This window comes from Kryptolebias marmoratus, linkage group LG18, assembly GCF_001649575.2.
Source record: "Kryptolebias marmoratus isolate JLee-2015 linkage group LG18, ASM164957v2, whole genome shotgun sequence".
Classification (NCBI taxonomy): Eukaryota; Metazoa; Chordata; class Actinopteri; order Cyprinodontiformes; family Rivulidae; genus Kryptolebias; species Kryptolebias marmoratus.
Window position 1 is genome coordinate 7,461,481 of NC_051447.1, and position 27,677 is coordinate 7,489,157.

At 39.4% G+C, this 27,677-nt stretch overlaps 1 protein-coding gene across 2 annotated transcripts in view; it reads right to left on the reverse strand.

Moving 5' to 3' along the window:
- LOC108233219 (flocculation protein FLO11) overlaps window positions 1–27,677 on the reverse strand; it is a 69,912-nt gene that overhangs the window by 13,650 nt on the left and 28,585 nt on the right. For both annotated transcript variants that reach the window (XM_037981103.1, XM_017411513.3), the window contains exons 6-10: window positions 25,591–25,737; window positions 20,087–20,290; window positions 16,750–16,826; window positions 14,970–15,075; window positions 7,546–7,776 (exon numbers count right to left, since the gene is read on the reverse strand). In XM_037981103.1, the coding sequence (XP_037837031.1) occupies window positions 7,546–7,776; window positions 14,970–15,075; window positions 16,750–16,826; window positions 20,087–20,290; window positions 25,591–25,737 (765 nt within the window). The remainder of the gene's footprint in view (window positions 1–7,545; window positions 7,777–14,969; window positions 15,076–16,749; window positions 16,827–20,086; window positions 20,291–25,590; window positions 25,738–27,677) is intronic.

Consider the following 27,677-nt stretch of genomic DNA (forward strand, 5'->3'; position numbering starts at 1 on the left):
TTATATTTATCTTCATATGCTGCATTTTAGTTAAGTTTTTTTAGTGTAGTAATCGTACACATTGTTATAAATGTGGGCTTTAAAAACATGGCATTTTAAAAAAGCAGCAAAATACTATTTTTGCATTGAACCTTACTAGTTAAAAAACTGTAAATCACAATAACTGACTGATTTTATTTTCAAATAAAAGACACACTTTATCTGCATGTCTACAAAATGCACACCTCCGTAAAACAGTCTGACACTTGCACACAGAGGGGCTCTGTGTGTTTTGAACTTGTTCGATGCTCTCTTTCCCGCTTCATCCCAGACTTTTGCATCTGCTCATTAACTCACTGTATATAGTGTCCCTTATTTCCTTTAACAAAGATCACATTCAGCATCGGAGAGGAGGTGACCCCCTTTTTTAATAGCGGAAGAATGTCGGAGTGCATGTCCCACATTTACAGGCATGAAACGTGTCATTAGGAGCGCGCATTTGGAGGAAAATGGATTCACATGCACAGATAAAACTGGGTTCCAACAGTACAAAGTCTATGAGGTATAGGCTTATGGAACTGTTTGGGTTTAAGTTATTAAATCTGAGAAGATCCTGTAAATCTACTGCCTCAATGTGATGAAAACAAATCCATATAACAGGTAGAGTGTGATGAAAGATAAGAAGGTGTGAGGTCTGAGCACAAACCTGTGAACCGGGACGAGCAAATCATTCCTCAATAGTTTAGAATGAAGCATCATCGTGTGCTCTGAATGGGTCCACATTAAAGGTTAAGATTTGTATCTTATCTGGTTAAAGTGTCGCAGGAAAACAACCATACGACTGCTGTGGGCCAGCAGGAGGTGCAGTAGGAGTAAATCTGCAGGTTTACAGATTATGAAGACCAGGCTGTGGTTCCTAAAACAACCATAGTGCTTGTAGGAACATAAAACACGCCACAAACAACAGTTGGATTAAGGCAATAATGTTGACATGTTGTCATCAAGTTGAACTTTTCAATCCACTCACAGCAGAGCTACAATAAACTTCAAATGTACTGGATGTCCTGTAGGTTTATCTCAACCTGTGAAGATTGGAGGATTACATTTAAGTCAAATCTGTTACCCCTACCTCTACCCATTGGCCCTTTATTAGAAGTCGAATAAAGTGGTGAAAATCTTCCACTGTGACAGAAAACCCTTTAAAAATCAATATGCCATGTGCCGCCAGTTCATTTTTGATAAACAGAAGCAGCTTAATGATTGCCCGTATGGCATGAGAAACTGACAAGAACGCAACAGATTTCAACCTGTAGCATGACTTGTTTGAGCCTATTTGGAAAGACTGACAACAAAATAAATATCAGTATAGTGGAATACATTAAACTAGACATGTTTCCAAAGACAATAACTGAGAAGGATGGTTCTGTTTTTCTCATTTTGTATGCTTATGCTGGCTGGTGAGGATTCTCAGTCATCCAGGACATGACAAATCCCCTCCCAAAATCGTTTTGAAATCAAAGCAACTGGATTACTACAGAATAAAAGTCCAGTTGCTTTATTTTAAAAAAAAAAATCTTATGGATTTTGTATGCTTGCTAAGGCAAGCTAGTGCAGCTTTAACCCCTTTGTTTCAGAGCATACCTGCAATAAAATCTTATTTTTTAAGGGTTAAAAGCCCCTTCACTATAAATCAAAAAAAAGTCTGGGACACTCCTCCCTTTGGTGTGAATATGCACAATGAAGTCTAGGACTAGAAAGTAAAAGGAAGGGGTGAAATAGGATTCAGCCTTAAAGAATAAATAAATTGAGTGCCTGCTTTTAGTTAGCATGAAAACTACAAACTAACTTGATTTTCTCTGAAGTTATGATAATCCGTTAACCCTGAATCTCTATAAAAATCCAGATGTTCTGTTTGCACTTCACAATCAATCTGGCAGAAATATTAAAATACTGAAGCTGGTGCTACAGCTAGCTGCTGCTGCTGTTATTTGGACCTGCAAATATCTATGGAATTCCATATAAACAGTGTTGGTGTGGACCGCTATGAGATTTTTAAGATTGGATTTGGTTTAAAACAGCAGTTATTTACTCTGGCCTTGGCTCTGCTCAGAGTAATTGTTTGCTCCTTATTTTGTTTAGAATTAAACTTTATTTCTCTGAAATGAGGGTGTTTAAAGAGCTATCTTCAACAGGTAAGAGCTTAGCAAAGAAGGCCACTTCTAAAGATCTGAACTATCCTTTTAATGTCCAGGTTATTGCCACCTTCTGGTTCATTAACTGTATTTCACCTTTTTACGTAATTTCTACATTCTTTTCGTGACTGGTATTATTTATTCCTCAACAGAGGGTAAGAAAAATTCACTCAAAAATACTTGGATGACATCATTAATGACACCAAGCTTATCTTAACCACAAGCAAAAAGTTTTAAGATGCTAAAATGGAACAAAAGATGTTGGAAATTTGAAAAAAAAAAAAGCTTCTATAAGTCAATTTCTTTCTTTTTTCTTTAAGAAAACTTAAACCATTTGAGATTTTCAATCTGGAGAACAAATACTGAAGCGTGATACAGCTGTAATCGATGCTGCTCAGCATAGTGAAGTTAATTATTGTGAGCGGAATTATGCAGCATTTCTCAAATCTGCATTAAATAGGTAACACAATATGAAAGTGGATGCCAGTATCAGGGAGCATTCTCTTGCAGGCAATGTTGCTGCCGCACAAACACACAACTCCTCCCCCTCACTTTCTCCAAAAGGACCAAGGAGTGTGTGTTTGTGTGTGCTGAGGGGGGAGTTAAAGCTCTGCTAGGAAAACAAACAAAGACACACGTAGCAGCCACACTCCTGTCTCTGGCTGCACGCCACCGGCCTCACCACAAACCACAACTTACGCTTTCTGCACACAGACACACACACACATTAGACCAATCAGCTCCTGCCACAGATCCTCACTGATATGACCCCCAGAGGCCAAATCATCTGCTTTACTGCAAGAGCAGATCTCCAGAGATAACCTCACAAAGAAAAATCATCTGCTATTATCGCCCTGCCGCTCCTTGACATTGTCCCATTAATAAGGCCATTGTGGAGGGCGCTCTCTGTTTGGACACCACATAATAGACTCTTTGACAGATTTACTTTGCTCTCTCTCTCTCTCTACCCCTTCCCTTTCTCCCGGCTGTGAATACAGCGGGCATATTCCACGCTGCCGCTCATCAATAGACGAGCTGTTTGTTTGCCCAGTTATTCTGGACTGATGGTAAACACATAATTCCAGACCAAAGGCTGAGCAAACAGGAGTTACATAAAGGCACTGTACCTGAACACACAAACACCTCACACTACCATCTCTCCTTAAGAGACTGGTCTTTCTTGTTCACTGTTTAGTTTTTGTGTACTTCACTGCTTGGAAACAACAGTTAGCCTTCATGTAGGCTGGAAGAACATGCGCTGCTGCTGCTGCTGCTGCTGGTGCTGCTGGGTGGGGTCAAAGTGAAGTTGGCTCAAGGCCGACAGGTGTCCCGTATCAGTAATGACATTCATCAGAAACCCACGGAGTCCCTCGCACCACAGCCAGCCGCTGCTTAATAGGCACTGTTTAACAACACAAAGGAAACCACAGCTACGTGATTTTAGTGCTGTTCCTGTCCTCACAGCCTGAGTTGTTTTCTGCAGTTAGAAAGAGAAGGATAAATAGGCCATAGCTGGTCTTCAAGTCAAGGAAAAGTATGAATACAGAAGCAAATTATTAGTACTCAATTAAAGTTAATTTTGTCAGCCTATGTCGCTGCCATAGTAAGACAGGAAGTACTTTCATTTTGAATAATCCAGCTTCAACAAACCAACAAACAAACAAGGAACAATAACTGTTGCTGGATTCAACACAGAAAACTGGATGAATCGCCACAGAAAACTTTAAGTGCTGGACTTATTTTCAACAGTTCGTAAAGTCTCCAAAGAGACCTACAGCTGGAGATGCACCATTCACAGTGTTATGGGTCAATCACGATTTCAGGTTTTTCTAAATGTCTGACCTACTGATTCTCAATTTAGTGAATTTTTATTTCTATTTTAGAACTATAATCAAAAATAGACAGAATAATCCTTTTGTAGAAAATCCAGTTTCCTTTACAAGACTCTTCTGCTTCTTCAGACTCCATTTCAAACGCCTCACAGATTTTACAAAGGGCTAAACTTGAGTCTTCTCTCAGTGCTATTGCTAGCATGAATTAGCTGTTAGCTATGGTGTGTTTATGGACTGAGAAAAAATTATTTTTTTTTTGCGTTGGATTGGTTGGTCAAAATTGGCTGTTGACTCATTGATGAACCCCTACCTACAATTTCAGTTTACATCCCCACTTCTTCTTACACGTACAAAGGTTTGTAGAAGCTTTGAGTCAGCTCTTACTGAGCATGTAACTATCTGCTCTTTGTGCTTGTGTACACACTCTTTGCTGCAGAATGAATGTTGACTTCAGTCACGAGTCAGACGGCAGCGCTCACCGACTGATGGTGACCCAGAAGGTCACAGGAGAGAATGGAAGATGGGTGGCCGAGTACAGGAAGTTACTGGTGTATGGGGGGTGTGCAGGGAGGAGAATTTTGGGAATCCCTTGGCAAGCAGTTAGTGCTGGATGAAACAAGACCAATTAAAACCCGTTAGTGCTTTTCAGAAACTAATGAGGGGCCACAGTCACAGGACTCTGGATGGGAGGCCGTCGGTGGATCGAAGGACACAAACACTTTTGTGCACACACAAACTACTCATCAGGACAAAACAAAAAAAAAGACCCTGGTGAACACTAAGGGCCAAAACAAAAACCAGATCGTACCACTGCAAATTTTGCAAATTTCCCCACTGAGCATCTTTTTCTTGGTTAAGAATCCACACTGACAACAAAACAAATCTTAAAAAGAAGAAATGTTTTCAATACAACAGAACAGAATATCCTCCAGGGATCAAGTTTTTGTTTCCAGTTGCAAAAAGAGATTTATGTGAAGCAGTAAACACATTTAGGGGAAACTGCTAAAGCATATTTTGTAACCAATGTGTGACTGATGAAAGATAAAATTGGTGGTACTTTTTATAGCATTTGGTAACCAGGTGTTGCATCCAAACCCAAGACTTGTAGCCTAATTTCATTATATTTATCCTTTGTCGGGTGAATCAGTGTTATGAAATGCTTGCGTTTTGCTTTAGAAAACTTTGATGGGGATATAAAAGAACAAGAGAGTAATAACTGGGGTTGAGGAGTAGAGGATAAAGAGACAATACTGTAAAAAAAACAACAAAAAAAAACAAATGAAGGCAGTGATTATCTATGTATCTGATAATAACCTAGAGTACGTTATTGCTAGAAAAGGAATCGAGGAAGATACAATCTAAAGCACTCTACACCAAAGCAAAACAAGAACAGCTGCTTCAGATGACACACAGAAACCTGAAGACCTGCCTGTTTGTTTCCAGTCATCAGTGTGGAAAAAGTTTTGAGTTCCTGGTGGTCTGAGGCAGCAGTGGAGAGCGCACGAGTACCAGCGAGAGGTGGATGTATGGAAAGCCATATGGGTCATAAATCGTGTAAGTGGAAATATCCGCTGGCTTCTAACAAACCCTGTTAAATACGTAAGCAGGAGTTTAGGCACCACCTGTGTTCGAACAGTATAATAACACTCAGCTAGGCTCAGAAGCAAGCTGTGAGTGTTTAACATTTTATTTATTTAGTATTTTCACACTGGGAGATATGAATCAGTTTATGCATTGCCTTTTGCTTTGCATCACATTTAGGCCAAATTTATTGAAACTTTTATTAGGATACTTTTCTAACAAAACAGACACCTGACCTGTAGGATGTTAAAGGAGCTCAAGTTAGATGAAAAGAACAATATTACGATTTTATTTTTTAATTTAGTAATGAAGTTACGAGTTGAGAAATCATACCTTGTTTGAAACCTTGGAGCTTTTCTTCTAGCAAAGGTTTGTTTTTCTGTCTATGCTTCTGGACGAGTTATTGACTCATTTGGAATTATTAAAACGCATTTGGAAATATTTTTTATTTCCATTGCACAGAAGCTGCACTAACCCCAGAGTAGAGGTACGTACCGAATCATGATTTACGTGTATCGCTACACCCCTAATTTACACACATTCAAACCACAGTCCATACTCCCGTAACACAAAAGCCTCTCCATTAGTATGACCTTCCTGCGGAAAAGTGACGCCAGCTGTAAAGTTCTCAATCCTGCCTGATAATAGCCTGAACAAACCTGCGCAATCAGTCCCATTCATGGGAACCGGCATTCACAGAACAACTCTGACCTAAATGACCTGTGCAGAGATCCTGCCTCCTCATCCTTGAACTAAGGTGTGGAACCGTATTGTTTCAGCCGTCAGCTTCAGAGCTCTCACAGAAACGGGGACGCCAGAAATTAAGCACTTGAGAGAAATTGGAGATCTCCTGGCGAAATCTCCCGTTTTTTTAGAATAAAGGAAATTCTAAAAATCAAGTGGTGTAATGGAGGGAAATTTTTTACTGTCTAGTTTTGATAAAAAGCATTTGGGCGTTTTTCATGAATTGTCTATTGATTCAATAGGAGACGAAGAAGAGGCTTGGAAGGCAGATAAGCTGTTCAAACACTGCTAACTGCTGATTTTTAAACACAATTTAACATTTACAACATTAGAGGTTTTTTTATGTATTTCACAGGTTGGCAGGTTGGCAGTCATGTACTTGCCCATGTTTGTGCACGTTTATTTGTTGGTCAGCAAAATATTTCATGTCTCACAAGACAAATTTGGATAAAACTAAGAAGGTCATCACTGGATGTACATCTACAACTGCTTAAAGGGTTAGAAGAAGAGACAGACGACTGTTCAGTCGAGAAAACAGTGATAAACTAAACAAACGCTGCCATGCAAAAGTGTAGATGTTCAAGTACTAGTAATAGTTAATAGTTAAGTAATAGTTACTCTAGCGTTCTTTCAGAGATGTATGTTGTTTCTGAGAAAGAGTTGTTTTATAAGCCTGAAAAAATGAACTGGCACTTGTTCGGTTAGCCATTAGCCTAGCCTGAACAAAGACTTCTGCCCTTTCCTCCAGACTCCGTGCTCTATGACTGAAGTTACAGCTGATAAGATATTAACTATTAATAATAATTAGACAGATCACTTCAAAGATGACTATTCTTTTAATTCCCAAATAATTTTAAAAATCTAATTAAAAGTAATGCTGATGCAACAAAAATGGAGAACACGCCTCTATCTAAACTTTTCGTGAGCGTTGCTGGTGTCAAATTATTATTTGTCTTCAGAATTTTTTTGAGCAAGGTCAGTAAAGACAAAGTTTTAACGCAAAAGTGCAAACAGGATTTTTGCGTCTCATATTTGTCACTGACGGGGATGCATCTTATCGTCATCAACGACAAATAAATGATTTATCGTTTCTCCTGCCGTTTTGAAACCACTTATTTTCTGTTCAATGTGTTTAAACAGTGTTCAACGGCGTTCCCGTCCTGATTTTGATCAGACTTGGAAAAAAATACATGCTTTATTTGTTATGAGAAACTCACAGTCCTCAAAGTTGGAGCGGCTTTTGCTGCTTTTGCTCTGACGAGGTGTGTTGTCCTGCAGTTTGGAGAGCATGTTTAGCACCTTTGTTTTCCGCTCCTCCAGCCGCGGATCCCTCTCCTCAGCTCTGCCTTCAGCACTTTCTCCATCCGAGTGCGGACCTCGGTCGCTCGTTCTCATTCCCAGAATACTGGGCTCCTCCTCAGTGGGCCTCTCAGCAAGTGAGTGGGTACCTGCAGTGTAAGTGTACAGCTTTAGATATATCAAAAGCAAAACTTAAGCAAGGCAAGGAGCCAGTAAATTTTGAAAGGTATTCAAGTTGAAACAAGAGAAACACATCTGCATTCATGAACATTTACATTGAAATAGCCACTACATTGCATTCCTTTAATAAATGTCTATTCTCATCACAGCCACACTTCCCTTCAGTTCTTTCACAAACACACTAAGAGGTGAACGATGTCCCTGCAACTTAAACAGCCATCTACTTTGTCATTGCTCAGCCAATTAAGAGTCCTATTATCTTGCAATACAAAGTCCACTGAATACACTTCTTGGTGCAGAAGTGTGGAGACAAAGAGCGCCATCAGTACAGACTCGAGACTAAAGAAGTCTGGGATTGTCTTCTGCAACAGTTTCCATTAGAGTTTCTGAACCTTTTCTTCATGCTTTTTTTTTAACAAAATGAGAGATTCTTGTGTTAATTCAAAAGATGATACATCTAGAGATGATTCAATTCATTCAGAAGGGGAGAGCTTGACCATTCGAGAAGCTGACGTGCACTGGATTCATTAAGCTTTCCAAACGTGGCGGAGAGAATTCATTTATCCCGCCGGCGAGCGTGCAAAGGTCAGCAGCACAGATTGATGGAGCCGTGTCTCATTTGACAGGACGTCTTCCACCCCGCTGCACACAATCACACGCCTTCGTGTCCCGCCGCAGCTCCAATGTCACCAAAACAGACGACCGGACGGGGGGATTTATTCATCTCCACGGCACAAAATTCATCATTTGTCCTCATATGCAACATAAAACCATCTTCATGACATCATGATGAACGACAAGTGAAGACTTCAGTTTTCAAAAACTCAAAACCTCTATTTGAACATGTTATATAAACCAAAAAAAAAGTGTGTTGTATTTTTTTTTGTTTTTTCACTTTTAAGGTAATCAGTAGGATTCATTAAGTCTGTAAAATCTCAAAGAATAGTGTGTCAACATAGGTTCTTGTAATATGTAATATTTTTTTTATCAGTGTGAATAAAAGAAAATTATGTTAAAAAGAGGGAAAAAATGACGAGGAAGCGATGCATATCACCCGCCGACTTTTAAACGAAAATGATCTTGACTGAGTTACAGCCGTTCTGGTCAAATCTTAAAAATAACGTTATTTTTGCACAATTTAGTAGGACTTGGTACGTGTTGTAAAAGACTCTCAGCTACTACCACATCAGATTCTAGCTCTGTCTGTAAAACTGACTGCTCCTTAGCTATTTCTGTGTCAATTAGGGTCAATAAGCTCTGGCAGCCATCTTCAAATGGGCTACTTCTAGAACACACGTGTCAAACTTAAGGCTCGCGGGCCAGATCCAGCCCTCTGTAACATTTCATCCGGCCCCCAAGATAACGTTTAGATTTCATCAGGTCCAGCCCTCTGGTCTGAGACAGATAGAGTTTCTGATTCTTATTTTGCTTTAAAAAACTGACCCTAATTAGTGAAGTTTTCTCTGACAGTGACTTAGAAGTCAACAATATATATTGTTAATTTCTGTATGATCAGGCTTTTGTTGATGGCTTTTTAAAAAAATCTGTTTTAATGTTAAAAAATTCATTTAAAAGCTGATTCAGGCATAATAAATGACTGCTAATGATGTGCTTTTTGAAGTTTGATCTATTTGTCTGTGTTCATTAAAGTTTGTTTGCTCTAAATTCAGTATAATCTGTAACTGGGAAAAGGTCATTGATATTTCTATATGAATGAGTTGACATAATACATCTAAAACCAAGGTTAATTTATGTCATTTTTAATGAATATTAATCGTGATTGGCCCTTGGCTCGGACCAAATTTTTAATTTTGGCCCCCTTGCGTCACTGGGTTTGACACCCCTGCTCTAGAAGTTGGCATTTGTAGAAGAATATCTGATGATTACTTTCTGAGTGCTTCATTAAAATCCATCCTGATAATTTATTTAACAGACAGACACACTCATACTCATGCAAAAACATCGCCCTGCTTTTACTTTTTTGCAGCTGGCAGTAAAAGCAAACTTGTTGATGACCAGCCTGCTTACAGTCCACTTAGGCACTCTTCTCATTGCACTCTTATTCTTTTCAGTTTAGTTTTTAAATGACTATAACCCATTTAGATTTATTATGATCACACACTGGTTGCATTTTATGGTTCCAGCAGCTTCTTTCCACTGTTCTTCTGTTTTGCTCCTTTTGCACCCAAACTGTTTTGTTTCTCTGCATTTCCAATATAGCAAGAACTACTGCTCTGCTCAAGTCTTGGTCTTGTATTAAAGTTTTAGTGGTTTCAGCCACAAGATTTTCACTTGGTGTGCAATGATGTTATTCTTGACCAACTATCTGAAGAAAAGGTTTGATGAATTTGTAGAAAAGGTTCAGGAATTTAAGTGAAAGTTTTGCTTCTGCTTGTTGTTTGGTCAGTGTTTGGTTTTTTTTTATTGTATGTAAACAAACAGCTCATTGTGAGACGATAAGAGGTGAGACATATATGCTGAAAAAATAAAGATAACCATCTGCTTTCATCTGACAGTTCAGGACTTTTAAAAGTATCTTTTTTTAAAAGATTAACCAGCACACAGAACATGATTTATTGTTTGGGTTGGACATGCTGGCAGCATAATGTTTTGATTCCTTGCAGTTTTTATCAACAGTTTGGCTTGTTTTAGACAAAAAAAAAAAAAAAAATGCACGTTTTGTGTCATGATACACCTTTTTACAAGGTGCAATACAAGTTACAAAGCTGTGTTTTGGATTTCGTCAATGTTAAGATGAAAGTCCAGGAAAATGTCTCCAAAGTTTCGCATTGTGGGCAGATAAAGGTACAGAACATGATGATGAAACCGAGGAGCAGCAGTAGTCTTGTTCTTCCATTGTAAGGCTGCACATGAATGACTTACAAGAGTAAGAGTTATTTTACAAAAACAGACCTTTAACTGATGTTTGCAAGTAGCACAGTGACTAAATAGTGCCTAGCATCCTCAACTGTTCAAAATGTTGATAACAATACATATAACACCAATAAAATAAAAATGCTGGAAATCGTTTCGAACAAAAACATCTGATTTCTGCTCTGACTGAAGTCTGTAAATGTGCTCAGCTTTTTTTAAAATCTGTGTGCTACTCAAACTAAAACCATTCAGGCTTTGGTATCTTTCTTAAACAAAAAAAAACCCAAACCACCCTCCTATCCTAACCTCTAACAGGGCTAATCCGTGAATGCACTGGAGTGATTGCTGGTCAGGTCAAACTGGAAACCAGAGCTGATCTATAAACACAGAGCAGGTTACCATACCAACCGCAGCATCTGAGCACAGCAGATAGCTGGATTTGGCTGCAAGCGGCCAAGTCAAATCCCCTCGCTGATCTCAGAAAGGCCACCAGAGACAAAAACACACACACACACACACACCACAAACTGCCTGCCCCTTAACATCCAGCGCACCAGGCAGAGGCAAGAAGGTTGGACTTGTATCTTTTTTTCTTTGCGTGTTTGAGAAAGGGATGAGCAGCAGCGAGACAATCAGCGTCCAGAGGCTTTTCAGTGCGGCCGCGCAGAACCTTTGCTGCTCTATCTCCCGAAAGAATAGTGGCAAAGGAGGAGAGTGGACTAGAAAGGAAAAGCCTTGCCAAATTATTATTCATGGGAGGGGGATTTCCCTTTCAGACCTTTCCCCCAAAGCCTCTCTATCAGCGCTGACAAGTGCCAATCAAAAGGTTTGAGTTCAGGTTTTTGGGGAAACGCTGCAGGATTTCAGAGACAATGGCCCGTGAGTCCACAGTGACGGGGGCTTAGAGACAATAGTGACATGGCTACACTGTCAGTGTGTGGTCCTCTGGAGGTGGGGGATCTTTGCTCACTACATGACTAATCTCTGCTCGCATCATTTCTGCCTTTTTTGCAGCTTAATCTGTCCCGTAGCTTCCTCAGGAACAATTCACCAGGGTCAGTTCAGATTAGTGCTCTTTGTGGCCCCGCGCATCGCCACATTCATTTGGACTCTAATATCTTTACTCAGCAGCTGAATGCTAAACTGTGGGCAGAGGACTAACAAGCGTGAAACAAATATGAGGGGAGGGATTATTCCACCTATGAATGCCTGATGAGCAGAGCTGTTATCACGAGCCTCGCTGGGGAGCAGGAGCAACTTATCACAGCTGGTTTCTGGCTCCGGTTTAATCTCTAAATCGCTCCGACATTGAAAATTATGTTTGGTAGTGCTATAGAAAAGGAAGAATGTGCAAAAATAGGTCACTGATTTTAAAACAGTCAAAACGTAGGAAAGGATATATGATTCTCCAGAATCTGCATTTCATTTCTACTTTTCTCATTAGATATGTAGAGTTCACAAACTTCAATGAAAATGATTATGTACCTAATTTTAATAGATTAGACTTCACCGTCTCTTGGCAAGTTGAAGTTAATAGCCTGAATGACTTTTTCCTCTTTGTAGTTTTTGTTCTGATCATGATTGTCGTGTTGTGCCAACATGTGGAGCAAAAACCTACAGTATTTTTTTATTTTTACTGTAATAGTTGTTGAAATCAGGCACATGTGAGCGTGAAGCTTTTCAAATGAAGAACCGTATGTATGGACACCTTTACGAGTCTGATAAACAAAAGAGTGCATGTGTTCCCTCCTGATGTTGTGCAGGATTTTATTCATAAAGTCTCCCAATAGCCTGAGCAGATGATGCAACATTATTTGATAATGACAGGAAATGCTCCAGCCGTTCAGTGTGTGCCTCATGAATTATAAACAAAGTCAGCGTAAGGAGCTTAATAAAGTGAACAGGGTTAAAACTCACAGTGAGACTTTTTTTGGTTCCTGCCCTCAAATGCTGTTTAGTCACCAAACTGACTTCGGTAAAAGTTAGAGAAAGAAATTCAAGTTTTTCCACAACTCTTTAAAAGTTCTGCCAAAGTGCCATTATTTGACAAACTGGGGGTAAAAAAACGGCTTTTTGCTTAGAGGTGTTTGGATTTTATGTATTTGCGGTCTAAAATGCAACAGTTATCTCCAAAATATTAAAAGGAAGCTACTTTTTTAAAAACTATCATCTTTTTGGATCATGAACTAATGACAGTGTTTTGGAAAAAAATATTGTAGAACAACTTTGTAGATTTGTCAGTATAATGTGTTCTTTATAAATAAGTCTTTTTATGTTGTAAATATAGCAGGTTTGAATACATCCCACAAAAAAAGAAAAAAGCATCACATTTTAAAGCGGTAACCTCCTGAATCTAAATGTAAATCCATCTGTCTGATTGTTTTGACTGATCTGATGACGGAGTCAGAACGAGGTCATTCCCTTCATCACTCCGAAGTCTTACTGAGACACTGAACCGCTCTCACCTCCAGGGTGACCAAACCTCACCTAGCCACACAAAGACGAGGCGCACACTGGGCATCTTTTTAGAGACCGCGTGACCTCAGGAGTGACCTCTCCTCGCCCTGCTGATGACCCCCACCCCCATGAGGGTGACCGTGCCTTTGGCCTCTAAAAGGTCAGCTCTCACAAGCCGTCACCGTGATCCTCCGAGTGACGTCTCTTTTTATCAGGTTTGGATAATTCCTACAGGGTTATGAAACCGGGGACAACTCGTTTAAAAATGTGCCAAAGCTGCATTTTAAAACTGAAAGAGAAATTCACTTGGCAATCAAATTAACTGTTCAAGTTGAACAAGATCATAATCAATCAATTCTTTCAAGAAATGCTCACAAACTGCCTTAACTTGTGACGTCATTCCTTAAATTACACACAAACTTAAGTTAATATAAGAAACCCCCGCCCCAGAAAACTTACCAACATGCCAGAAATAGTAACTATATTTTTAAAATAAAACTATTTCTGTAACTTTCTACATACCTGACTAGATCTTTTTTTATTTTTGACACAAAAACCTTAATTTCTTTTTTATACAACTGTAACACTTCTTGAAAGTTTCTTTCCTGACGTGGGTCAGTATCATTATATTTAAATGACAGTAACTACTCATACTTTGATTAAATACTTTAATCTAAATTAGATAGTAACTTTGTTTTTAAAAAGGCAAACATACCTTTTAAAGCGATCAGATCTTTAGAAGTGGGGTTCTGTGGAAAGGTTCTGAACCATTATTTCACCTGTGGTAGATGGCTCTTTGAACGACCTCGGTGTTCTGACCAAACTGATGAGCTAATGGCTGGTCTGAGCAGAACCAAGACCGAAGTGGACTGCTGCTGTCTTAAAGCAAGTTCAATGTTTAACATTTCATAGCGAGCTCACATGAACGCTGTTTTAGAAACCTTCACACCACCGTCAATTTTTAAATTACAGCTATTCTGTTTTTTATTTGCAAGTGCAAACAGCTGTGGCAGCTAGCTGTAGCATGTGGGCAAGAATATTATAAAGTTTCTTCTGAAAAAAACTATCTAAAGCAAAACTGATGATGTTCACATAAGTGAACATAAGCTGTTGTAAATTTATTGTGAGTTTTATTCTGTTTTTATATTTTATTTTACCTTGACTTTCAACAGCAATATGCTTCTTACTGTTGACAAATATATAAGATGTTTGCCAACATTTAGCATCCCTGCATCCCTGATCTAATCATGGAACAACACATCAATCTCAGGTATGATGGATGCGCCTGTAACAGCCTGCAGAATCACAGCGTTTTATGGACCATTAGAGCTACAGCGCAATGACTGATACTGGTCAAGCAGCAAGAAAAGAAACGGACCGTGATCACACTCAGATTGATGTGGTCAAACTAAAGCGGGGAGGGGGGAGACCAAGAATGGCTTTTAACATCCTCTGTGGGGACAGTTTTCCTGCCAACTTTCCAGTGTTTGTGGTCCGTGTACAGTAAGCGCTGCTTCGGAACCATCGCTCATGAATCTACACAAGCTGGCCTTACAGGTGAAGCCAGCTGGTCCTTGCAAGGATTAGCAGGCTTAAGTGTACCGGAGGCAAGGGAACACCAAACACAGCGCTGACAGTGAGGAGACAATGGCTCCTAATAAAGCAGAGCTGACAGGTACTGAGTGGGCTTTTATCGGACCGCACTCGAATGGTGAAGATGGCTTCTTGTATTGATGAAGTATTAATGGTAAACTGTAAAGAAGCAGTTTCAGCACCAAGGTTGTGTGATATAAAAAATATATAACTGAAGAGAATAAAAAGAACAACATACTGTGGTTTGATTTGTAGGAAGAGTCAAAGGATCCGAACATGTCCAATGATGGACTCGGGTCAATGATCCAAGAAGATGGAGACCCCAAATCCGCTTCAGACCAATCCTGCAAGGAAACAGGAAAAAAATTTTTTTTTAGCGTGGTGATTTCAGCTTTATTTTCTAGAAAAACTGCTTTGAAGGACAGTTTTAGACATTGGTGTCATATTTCCACCGTGTTTTTTTTTTTTTTTTTAAGTGCAACACGCAGTGAGTAACATCACCAAGCCATCAATCGGACCTGGCATCGAACAAAGAACCTGTCTGCTGTAGCTCTCTGAAAATATTAAGATGCACAGTCCTGCGCAGAAGTCTTGAGTCATGTCTCATTTCTTTAGATGTTGCTTCCAAGCAGCCAGACGTTCTTGTAATCCTTTAAAATGAACTCGATCAACAGTTCTTCAAACTTTCTGAATGTTTTTCTATGGACTGCAGGTGCTTTTACTCCAGTACCTGATCACTTTCAGTTTGTTTGTTAAGCCTCTTAACTCTGGCTCATGAATCACGCAGGCATAAAAAAGGCTCCTAACCTCGAGAAATGAACCAGTGTTGCGCCGACACGCAACACACAACTTGGCAACAAACCATTCTAAGACACTTTGTTACCAGCAGCCTCTCACAAAGACCCAACTTGTTCACATTTTCCTTTAGTTGAATCTACAAAAGTAATGAAAGACACAAAACAGAATTTTAGCAACAACAAAGTGATTCCCAAAGCTGAAAACTTACATACACTAAATGATAAACTAAAGTGTGATGCTTTTCTCTGGTCCTGTGTTAGGCCTCTGGTGGAGTTTCTCTTGTTTTTTTTTTCAGACACACAACTTTCAGATACAGCTGATCTGCTGGCGATCACTTTTCAGGGCTGACAGCTTTTCCTTTGTCCTCACCTTGTCCAACTTCCTCATTTTTTAACACTCGCAGGTGAATGGGACATTTCTCAATATGCACTTATTTTTGGACCAGGCAGTTGATTCAAAGTAGAAATAAACATAATAATTATCATGGAGACTCGGTGAGGAATACGGAGGAGCTTCCTCTTCAAACATACCATTAGTTTCTCTTTCTTACTCTCTTCACTGAGAAGAATTATGCAAATGGTTGTATAACTCCAGCCCTGAGCACTCCAGACCCTCATTGTGTCATTGCATAATTGTTGGGGGGGCTTATGAGTATCATTCAGGGGCTTGCTCTCCTCTGCCATAAAGAGGAGATTAATTGTAAATCACATGGAGCATCTGCATCCATTCCCCTGCAGCCCAGCAGGTCCAGCTCACCCCTTTGACCCCACAGGGCCTGTCTGATCCTACTGGTGGTGCATCCTCCTAAAGAATCCTACTGTGTCGAGTGTTCGGTGCCCTCCCTCCACGCCAAAGCCGTGAGGTGGCGTTTAAAACCTGCCATACACTCGGGTCTTTCCCCTCCTGCAGCCCGTGACTGATTAACCACACACCTGCTGCACGCCGCGTGCCCTCTGTTATATTGTGTCTCAATTATCAACAACAATTTGGCTCGTCTTACCGGCCTGACAGTTATAAACGCATGCCAGTTCAGGTTTGTAAAAGGGGCCTATTGTGTAGGTGGGATACTATCTGTGCATGCTTTGCGGTTATTGTGCGATAAAAGTTGATTCCTGAAGGTCGAGTGTTTGTTAACAACAAGGCACGGCACTTTTGGAGTGAGTCTGATAAACGTGGGGAGGAGGAGGAGGAGGCGTTTGAAAAGGGGCAGTGGCACTCACCGATTTATTTTCTCGGACTTTCCCTGCAGAGTCACACCTTTCAGAGACGCTGCAAGCTGTGAGGGGCCTCGAATGACCTGACAAAAAACCACAGAGAGCAAGTCATCAAGCTCGAGCGAGAGGAAGCAATTGTGTGCTTGCAGTTGTGCTGCAGGCAATGAGGCATGTGCGCCTGCTCAAGTGCTGGCCTCTGGCACACACTTCCACGCATTTGTCTTTTGTGCTCGAGTGTGTGTGCTCAGATATGAGTAATGTCGTGTAGTAGTCCCAATTATGGCTCTTAATCTCTGAGCAAATAATGGCAGAAAATGGAGCAACAAAACGCCAGAGGAGCACCTGCCTATAGAAGCGTGCCAGGTGCAAACATTGTTCTGGAGACTGAGAAAGGAAAGACAAGCTTCCAGCAAACTCAGACAGATTTAGTCTCAATGTAAACATCGAAGGTACAGATGCCTGGAAACAAAAATACCATGAATATCATACATCTGCTTTACCATTTAGGGGACAGTGATTCCAACAAAAAAAAAAGAAAAAGAAAGATGTTTTCTCACCTACTACTTATGCTCCCTGATTGACCCCTAATCCATCTGACAGATTTTATGAAGACTGTTTCTTCAGATTCAAAAAAATCAATTTATTTTAAAATGCAGTGACGTAAAGATCAGGGTATGTTTCTTTGTGGTATTAAGGAAATGTGATCAGCTGTGTACAAAAACTTTGTTAAAAAAAAGTTTGCTAAACTAAGTTGGGTGATACTGGTTGATAAAATTTTGCACAGGGAGATGGGAAGGTTTTATGTAATATAAGGTACACTACAAAAGTCTTGACTCGTTCTTTGTTTTTGTTTTTTCTTTCCTAACAGCCAGACTTTGTTGTAATTGTTTAAAGTGATTATGATCAATCAATATTCAGTCTTTCTCAAGTTTTTCTTTAGACTTTGGCTGCTTCTTTTTTTTTCACACATTTCCAGTATTTCCAGTCCAGTACCTGACTACATAGGGTATAAATATGGTTGCTTATCAAACCACTTAACTCTGACCTATGAATCAGCTCAAGAGATGAACCAGTGTCGTCTTGACTCATTACAAACAACTTAGCAACAAACTATGTTAAATAAGATCTTTAAGCTCTTTGTTACCAGCAGTCTGTCACAAAGATATAAGGCTGATCACATTTCCCAGGTTGAATCTGTGAAAACAACAGTTTGATCATGTATCAGCACCAACAAGGGGATTCCCAAAGAGCTGTTAGTGAAAAAACCTGACATTCAGTGGATCCACTGACGGACAATGCATCCTCTCAGGTCGTTGTTGGATTTTTTTCACCCTATTTCTTAAAAGACACAAGTTTCAGATACTGTTCATCTGCTGGAATTTTTTAGGACCGACACGTCTTCTTTTGTCTTTCACTTGTCGATAATCCTAGTTTTTTTTAAGCAAAATTGTTGTGGTCAGATACAAGGACCGGTTGAAAAAAGAGCCACTAAAGTTCAAAGAAAATCTTTGAAAAACCTTCTGAGCCTGAAGAAAAGTTGATTAATATCACTTTAAACGATTACAGGAAAGTCTGGCTGCTTGGAAGTGAAATATTTTGAAAAATTGTAGTGGTTTACATTTTTTAACAGTCTGCTACATAATAAAAAACAAACAAGAAAACAAAATGTTCATAGCCTAAATGTTGTGTCTCTGTTAATTATGGCAATATAAGAGCATTGGGACATTTTAATGAGCAGCTCACCACCTTTGTTTTGCTTTAAATTGGAGTTTTGTCTCAGTATTTGTTTGTCCGTGTGCTGTTCTGTAGTGCTGGGCCAAACGTGCACTGTCCAAATAAAAAAAAGCAAGAAAAAATTTGATATATTTTGAGATCAGTTCACCAACAAATAATCGTCTCTTCGTGCAATGTTTAATTTATCACACTTGGGCTTTTATGTTGATTTTTCTTTTAGTAACATAATAACATCATGTATATCTTGATATTTTTAATTTTTAGTTGGTGAGTTTAATGTTTGTTGTTGCCAAGCCAGGGGAGATCAGAACCATGAGTCAAACGGTGATAAGGAGTTAAACTGTCCTGTCTGCAGACCAGACTTTTGGTGCCTTATTATTTATTATGATAAAAAAGTCTCTGAATGGCTGAGCAACCTAAATTAATTTATATTTTACACAGCACTCCAGACAGAACAAGAGGCTGTAAATGCAAAAAATACAGAAATGATGGATGTGGAAGAATAAAAAGGTGCTTGAGAATTAAGTTTATATTGTCTTTGGCTCTTCTGTTTTTGTAAAAGTAAATGCAAAAATCTAAAATAAAAAAAAGTCAAAATTTAGACACAAACTGAAGTGCTTCTGCGGTTACACACCACTGCAGACCTTTAAACGTCTGTGGTGTTTATCTCCTCTCTGAAGCCTTATCAGACTATAAACAACAGGCCACTGACTAATTGAGTTTTCTGCACACATCCATCTCAGTTTCTTATCCAATATTATGTGTGCGTTGTTGGTTTTAAGTGTCCGCAGCTATCTTAGCTGGAGTTTCCCTGTTAATGATCCACTCCAGCAGTTTGATCTTTAATAATGCGGCACATCCTGATATCCCTCCAAACCTGTCCTCTGGGTCGCCACACCTTCGGGGGGGAAAGCAGTTAGGAGCTCGTAGCGGCATGCCTGAGAGCAGATGAGGGTCTCTATCGCAGCTCGTTAAAAGAAAAAAGGCGCTCGATGTCATAAAAGCATCACTTACGCTCAAGGCCGGGCGCGGAGGAAACGTAGTGTCGCGTTTTCCCCCCTCTAAGTGAGGTCAAATGTGTTTTCTCCACTAACATTGAAGCGCAGAAACTTGGACACACCTGTCTGACTGTTTCCAGTTGTTTCAGCGACGGTTTCTGCTTATCAAACGATCTCTTTCAAACTGTCAGGTTTTGTAAGAGCAACTGAGATTGGACTAAAAAAACCCCAAAACATTATATTACTTAGAACAGCTTCTGACTATGGTTTAAAATGCTCTTTTGGCTCAGTTTATATCAGGAAATAACTACTTATACTGAGTGTTTCTGGATGTTTTTGTAGGGTTATATTCACTATTTGGAGGTAAAGTTTCTTTGTTACATTCCCTGAAATTCAACACACATAACTTTCATTAATAAGATTCGGCTTATTGTTAAACTTAATTGCAAAGTTTACTTTTTTTTTGCAAATACTCCTGTTTTCAAACCAAGATGGAGTTTTTTAATAGAACTTTTTTAGACTAAACTAATAAGCTCAGCTAAATGTCCATTTATTAGCATATCAGAAATTCATTTTGTGTTTACCGAGCCCATTTTCTTGCAGAGCCGTACCTGCTGGCATAAACTCCAGATCATCGTACCGCATCATCAGATCTGACCATTCTTGGACCGGAGAGAAGGCCTCCTCCAAATTAGAGAGACCGTGCAGAGACCCGGGCACCGGCCGGTCCAGGAGGAGCAGCTGGACTCGGGATAAAGAGCCCAGATTTCCAGAGTCACAGCCCATCGTCAGCGCTGCGAGGCCAGGGGACAGCTCTAAGTGAAGAGACAAATAAAAAGTATGTTTTGTAACTGTGCAACTCTGGGGGAAAAAGACCAAATGGGAGAAGCAGACAGGTTCAAGAACGTCAGTCAGGTGATACGTGATGAGACCAATAGAATTTTCAATAAGATCATTGGAGTTTGTGCAAAATGAGAAGCATAAATAACTACATACTATTGAAAAAAATCTACAAATAATCAAGTTTAAACCTCATAAACATTAGATTTAGTTTAAAAACCTTTCAGGTTGGTGCTAAATTCTTTTAAAGCTTTTCAGACCACTGTGGTACTCCATTCAAGTGCTACTTTTTTACAAAAATGCTGCAACAAACAAACAAACAAACAAAAAGCCTTAAAGAGGTGGTCCTGGTGCAATATAATTTTTTTTAATAACACTAACATAAACCTAACATACATAAGCATAAACTACACTACAGATATTTTTACAAGCTGAAATTCTCTGCTTGGTTTGCACTTCCAGTCTAAACAGTTTTTGTTGAGAAGTTTTTAAAAACTCAGTTTTTGATGAATTTAAATATAGAGTTTAACAATGACACAGCAACCTATTTTTTTATTTTATTTTTTATTTTTTTACAGTTTTTTTCTGTTTTTGCCTTGCTTTATCCTGATCCTGCCGTCATAAAACTTTGATCACGTCCTGAAATGATTAATAACTGAGGGGAAATTGTAAACAATGTCAAAAGTCGAAAGGCAGGCAATAAGGTTTTTTTGTGTGTGTGTACAACTTTGTTAGCAAAATATCTCATGAACCAGTGGAAAAATGTACCGCTAGAGTAAATCCCTTTTGGAGTCAATCTGACTCAAGATGGTGGCCAAAGCTAATTGACTTTAGGCAAACAGAAAAATCTCTGTAACGCAGTCAGTTTTACAGATATTAAGCTCAAATTTGGTGTGGTAGTAGCTGAGAGATTGATTTTATTAAAACTCAGAGAAAGTAATCATTGGATGTACATCTACAACTGAATAATTGTTTGACTGGGAGAATCTTCAGCTAATCTCAATCACTTTTTGTATTTTGATTTTTTTAATGTAAATGTTCTCGATCTACAAAAGCTTTAATGCATCATTTTGTTTTTGAAGAAGTAGCATCTTTTGGCTGGCTTTTGGTATCAAGAGAGAAAAAAATCTGTCTTTATGTTCCAGACCTCATTATTAGTTCCCTAGATAGAAAACATGAACAAAAAAAAATCTTCTAAAATTGCTTTTTGTGGCTGCATAAGAAAGACAAAATGTGGTGAAAAAAGTAGCTGGGAGGAACTTTTTTTTCCCTTCAAGCTTCTGTCTGACAATGATGCTGAACAGAAAAGACTGAAAAACATGCTAAGATTTTACAGCAACCCATCTAATATTTCTTGAGTTTCTTACATAAGTGCTGCTCAGATATCTTAGTGTAGGACTGGAGCCAAAAGGAAAGCTTTACATTAAATACATGTTAAAGTTAGGTTGAAACATGTAGACCTTTTAAAACAACTCAAAATATACCTGAATATCTTATTCATTGGATTATGAATTTAGAGTAAATGAACCTTAAATCTTCCACTGAAGAGGGCTCTCCACCACCCCAGTGATCCCCCACACACTCAAACACACACACACACACACACCACCCCTCCCGAGGCTCCAAAGTTCTCATCGTCACACCCAATTAAAAGAGGATCAGTGACGCTGTGGCTCCTTGCCCATGCAAATCCCCGGCCCACGCTGGCTGGGTGTGGAGCTCCCTTTCCAATCTGAGGGGATTTCACAGAACACGCTCTGCTGCGACCTCTGCTACACACACACACACTTTCCTGTAATATCCCAGAGAAAAACCTCACATCAAAGAAAGTGTTCATTTTGTCTTGACCGAGTTATGCAACATTACACTGCGCCCACACCACATACTCCTCCCTCCGTTGAGTGTTTTCAGTTGGGAACTCGTAAAGTAATCCCTCAGGTGAGAAAAAAGGAACTGTTGCTTCTGCTGATAAATTAAGGAGTCGTTGAGAGGAAATCCCAGGGATAACTGCGGCTGTAACATAATGTGGCAGGACACACTTTCCGTTAGGTCTGGTATTTGTTCATCATTAGGGCACAAGTAGCCACAAGATTGAAAAACAATGAGGAAACACTTTGGCAGATAACAATTACCTGATCCTGAGTTTAAAATCTGCTACCACCCACTGAGCGTCAAGGAGTCTTACAGCAGATTTCATAGTTTCCTCAGATTAACGGTTCAAAGACATCTGGCAAAACGTCAAATCTTTCTGGACTTTTAGATCTACAGCTGTCAATTAATGTTAGCATAGATTTGCATGGCAAATTTATCAGGGAACTTTTCTGTTTTACAGTTTCGCAGTCTATAGACCAGAACTATAAGGCAACAGGTTAGATTCTTTGAAGTGGTTTTCTGGGAAGGTTATGGACAATTAATACATAGATTTAACCCTCCTGAAGCTCTCAAAAGAGACAGAAGAAGAAGAGAGGTAGAGAAACCCTTGTAACTTCGGGTCAATTTGACCTGAAGGCCATGGGAGGGTTAAACATTCATTTTTTGCCACATTTCAAAAGATTCCACAATTAAAAAACAGATCTCATCTTGGTAGAAATCTTTATTTTTTTCCCCTTTCAGTCTAAAAAGAAGTGTAAGGACACTCTGCAGACTAATTTTTTGACGTTTTTGGCTCTCAAGGCCAACCTGATCCAGGGGGATACCAGAGATTCAGTGAGAGCAGAACGACATTTTAGGCAGAAAAGATGCTGAAAGATGAGTGGAAGTCAGAAGATAGAAAAGAAGGGATCTCTTCATGCTACTTATTTTAGTCAACAGAAATCCACTTTGGTCTTGGCTCAATTTGGACTAGCCGTTAGCTTATCAGTCCTGTCAGAATTAAACTATTTCTCCAAACTGAGATCCTTCAAAGAACTATCTACGACAGGTAAGAGAATAAATTGTTCAAATTCTTTCACAGGACTTGCGACCTGCCCAGGACGTACCCCGCCTCTCGCACAGTGACCTCTGGGGACAGGCACCAGCCCCCAGCGACCAGGAAAGGAAAAAGAGATTAAAGTGGGGTTCGTTCACAGAATATGGGGTGCAATTCATAAACTTTAAAGCTGAGAGAAACAAACCTTCATATTTTCCAGGTCTGTCACTAATTGGTAAAACCATTTCAGCTTCTTTTTCGGGGGTAGATCTAAACAGTTTTAAAACTAAATACTACTTGAATTAAACTTTGAAAACTTTTTTAAATGGTTGAATACTTTCACAAATAAACTGAAAGTTAGGAGTCACCCTAAAGAAGACACAAGGCTGAAGAAGTGGCTTTATTATATGTTTTCATGTACTTTTCTGCTCACATACCTTTTTCTGGTGACGTTTTAAAATGTTTTAAATCCAAATCAAGGATGGAACTAAAAGCTATTTCCTATTTCTTGTTTTAAAGCTGCAGTCAATTCTGTGTAATGCAAAGACCCAATAATGCTTCCAAAGTTTTCTCACTTTCATACTTAGCCTGACAGGACAATTTCTGCTCAGTGAAGCCTCAGATCCACCACATCCTCTACAACTGTTCTTTATGTCAGAGTGATAAAAATCAGTGTGACGCATTGAGAGAGCTTCTGGCTTAAACCCAGAGCAGATTTTATCAATCTGGTTGCTGTCGCAGCGGCTGCGCTGAGCCTTCCACATCCTCGGGCCAAAGGTCTCTGGGGTCATACAGAGGTTTCAGGTCAAGCGAGCAGGTTAAACACCTTGTCAGGAATTAGCAGGCAGAGGAAGTCTTATTGGCTGATATCTCTCTCTCTCTGCAGCTGAATGAAGCACCTCTAGGACACACACACACACATAACACTGACATAAATAAACACTTTGACACATTAACTCTACTTTTGTTGGGCTGATTCAATGACCTGACTAACAGAGCGCTCAGATAAATCCAACTCTGAGTGCAAAAAGGAAGGAGAGATTACTAAAGTTAGGAACTATATGCAGCCACTTAAAGATGAAGACACCAATCAACAGAAATGACATGGAGGTTTGGTTTCTTTTACCTTTGCTACAATATAATGAAAAAGGAGCCAGAATAAAGTCCAACAGAATTCACATTACAAACACTGATAACCTGTGAGCACACGAAAGCCCAATCTGTATCTAAAAAGGGCAAACAGAACACTTGTTAATCTAAGATAAACTAGTTTTGAAGTGTTATTTGATGATAACAAGTCTATGCCAGGTAATTATTGACTTGAAAAAAAGAAAATGAATGACTCCAAACAATACCTTCAACAGTTTCTTTTTTCTTTTTTGTAATCCTATATTTGAAATACTTGCAGGCGTTGATCTCACAAAACATTTTTCAATGCTGGAAATTTGAGAAATGATGGAACATACTCATAAAACAAGAGATTAATAAAGATCACAGATGATACAAACAAAAAATGTTAATGTAGCAGGCAATTATTTAGGACATCCACTATCCAAGTTTGGTCATTTTGAATCTTACAGTTTGACAACTATAGGTGTTTAATCTTTTTTTTTTGTTATTATTATTTAGCTGCAAGCCAAAGGAATTAAGCAAATGCACAAATTCTTACAACAAGACAGAGCAAAAGCAAGCAACCATAATGAATTTATACTAAACCGAGTAAATGTCTGCATCATATGTTAGTTGAATAAGTTTAACTGAAAAATGAACCTCATCATAATCTTGAAAAGATGTTAAAACTATTATAAAAGTCAGTCATGTATGCTGTAAGATTCATATCAAAATTTGTGATAATCCATTAAACATTTCTTTAGATTTCTGACAGAAAACCTGAAATTTAACCTGAATGAAATGGGCCTTTTGTCAAATTGAAAATATGTCTTTAGCGTGGCCAAAAATGACATATTGCTGGATAAAAAGGAATGTTTGCAGCTCTCAGTTCTGTCTGTTTGTTAGCAAAAAAAACATCATGAACCACTGGATGGATTTTAATGAAACTATTAATAATCAATCACTGGATGTACATCTACAACTGATTATATTTTGGAGTTAACCTAATTCAAGATGGCCACCACAGCCAACTGACACAAACAATTCTTTAACTCAGCCAATTTTGCAGATAATAAGGTCAAATTTATGTGGTAGTAGTTGATAGTCATCCTCAGCACGTATTCCAAGCATTAACACATTTCACGACACTTAGCGTTCGCAGCCATCTTGAATCAGAACTGTCGTGACAGGCAGCGGGCGACGTGCATTCCCTCAAGCACTGCTAGGTCTTTATTTGATGTGTTACCTGTGTGTTACCTGTATCAGGTGCAGTGGAGGCTGATGAGTCTGATGCTTGGTCCAGGGACAAACAGGACGTTGAGAGACGATCGACGGCTTCGAGTTCATCAAACATGCGCGACTGACTGCAGCTGATCTCGGAGCAGTGAGACGCCGCCGAGCATCCTGCAACAGCACAGAGTGGACGTCATATGGGGAATACACAGACAGACATGTTTGTTTCAGCGAGCAAACTTCCTATTTCAGTAAAAGATAAAAAAGGTTTTTGGAGATAACTAATGAGAATACCAAATAATTTAAACCTTTTCAAGGACATTCTCTGATTCAGCTAGAACTTGAGTTTGGCAAATAAGCATTTTTGCAGGCGTTGCAACAACATATCTGATTTTTCCTGTTACTAGAACTTAATATGAGCCTGAGAGGGTTAAATGGGCTTTTGTCAAGTGCTTATGAGCAATCAGTATCTAACCTGCAGTAGACAGGAGTCAGAGTGACTCCTGTTGTGGAAAATGGGAGTAATGTTACAACAATCCTGTTTGGCAGAACAGGGAATGCCTTTACAGCAGTCAACCAAGATTTTCCAAAGGTATAAAAGCTTAGTTTTATACCTCAATCCTGATCGCCGGTGAAAGTCAAGCAAACCAAATATTTTTCACTACGTTGCCTCAAAGTCACTGTTTTTCTTTTTTGTTTGTTTGTTTGTTTGCCAGAGCCTGTTCTAGACTCTTGATTTGGGTTAGAGTTTTGTCCTTCAATGGTCTATGCTCTGTGTAGCTGTTAGCAAGGAATCCCATTGAGAAATTCTCCAATCTGAGTTTACTCTGAAAATACTGACCACATGAGAGTACTTCACAGAACCTCACATAACAAAAAAACAAAACACCATTAAAGCCTGCCCCTGCCAACACAGAGTTGGGACATCCGTAACTAAAGCTCCTGAAGTGAGATATGAAGGTGTGAAGTCACACCTCAGGGAAAATATCTCATGTTAACAAGGCAAGAAAATCTGCTCTTAAGGCATTATATGTTAGACTTCACTCAAAAGAAAAAGTAAGAAACCTTCAGTTCAGTTATTCTCTCATCTAATCAAAAACCTTCCCACTCCGCCTGGTTCAGAAATTAGAGGATTAGTGACTGAAACAGTTCCACTGGGCGGTGTGCTGGGTTACACCGAATAAAGCGTGTTGTGGCTTTTCTCACATTAGATATGCAGAACATCAAGGCACAGACAAAAGGCTAATATATACAGAGGCTCTAAAATAGATGAGTATGATTGTACACATGGAGCCACCTTCACACAGTCAAGTATGTGACCGACGACGACCACGCACCGCTGCACTATTGTGCACTTGAGCGGCTCAGCGCTCTACTCAAGACAAGACAATGGCGCGACTTGACTTGACACTTAAAAGCATATTGCTGCTGTCAGCCGGGCTGTCATTCTCAGCCGATGAGGGCTGTATCGAGGAAGGGCGAGTTTTTCGGGGAGGTTAAGGGTGTCGGTGGGTTTGATTTGACAGAGCCGAGGAGAAAACAACGCCTCCTTTGTGTGCCTGCGGCCCTCTTTTCCTGGTCAGAGAGCCGGGCTGAAAGGCCCGAAGAGGAAAGGCCAGGCCGGGCCACGGCACTGCTCCGCTTCTTTCTCAGGGACAGTTAAACTCTGGAGATGTTGCTCAAAACAGGCCAGTCTGGGGTCACTTTGGGACTCTTGGAAATCTGAGAAAATTATGACGGACATCAATTCTTTCAAAGTCTCTCTCTATAAAACAGTTATATTGTTTTCATGTTTTCAGGGTCACAGTGGTTCATATTGTTCACTTTGTTTTAATAGTTTGTTTTCACTGTATCGGTTGAATAATGTGCCTGTCCAGTGAAACAGTGTTAATGTCAATGTTGATGATGACGCATATGTACAGCACTGTTCAAAAATTTGAAACTGCCCCTCATTTTTTTATATTTTACTTCCAAGTCAAGCAGCCAGACCTTTTTGTAATATTCCAAAGTGGTTTTGTTGTTTTGTTCATCAGATCTCCAGGGTTTCTGAAGATCGTCCAGAGGTTTTGTTTAAACTTTGACTGCTTTGTAACTTATTCTCTGTCCAGTCC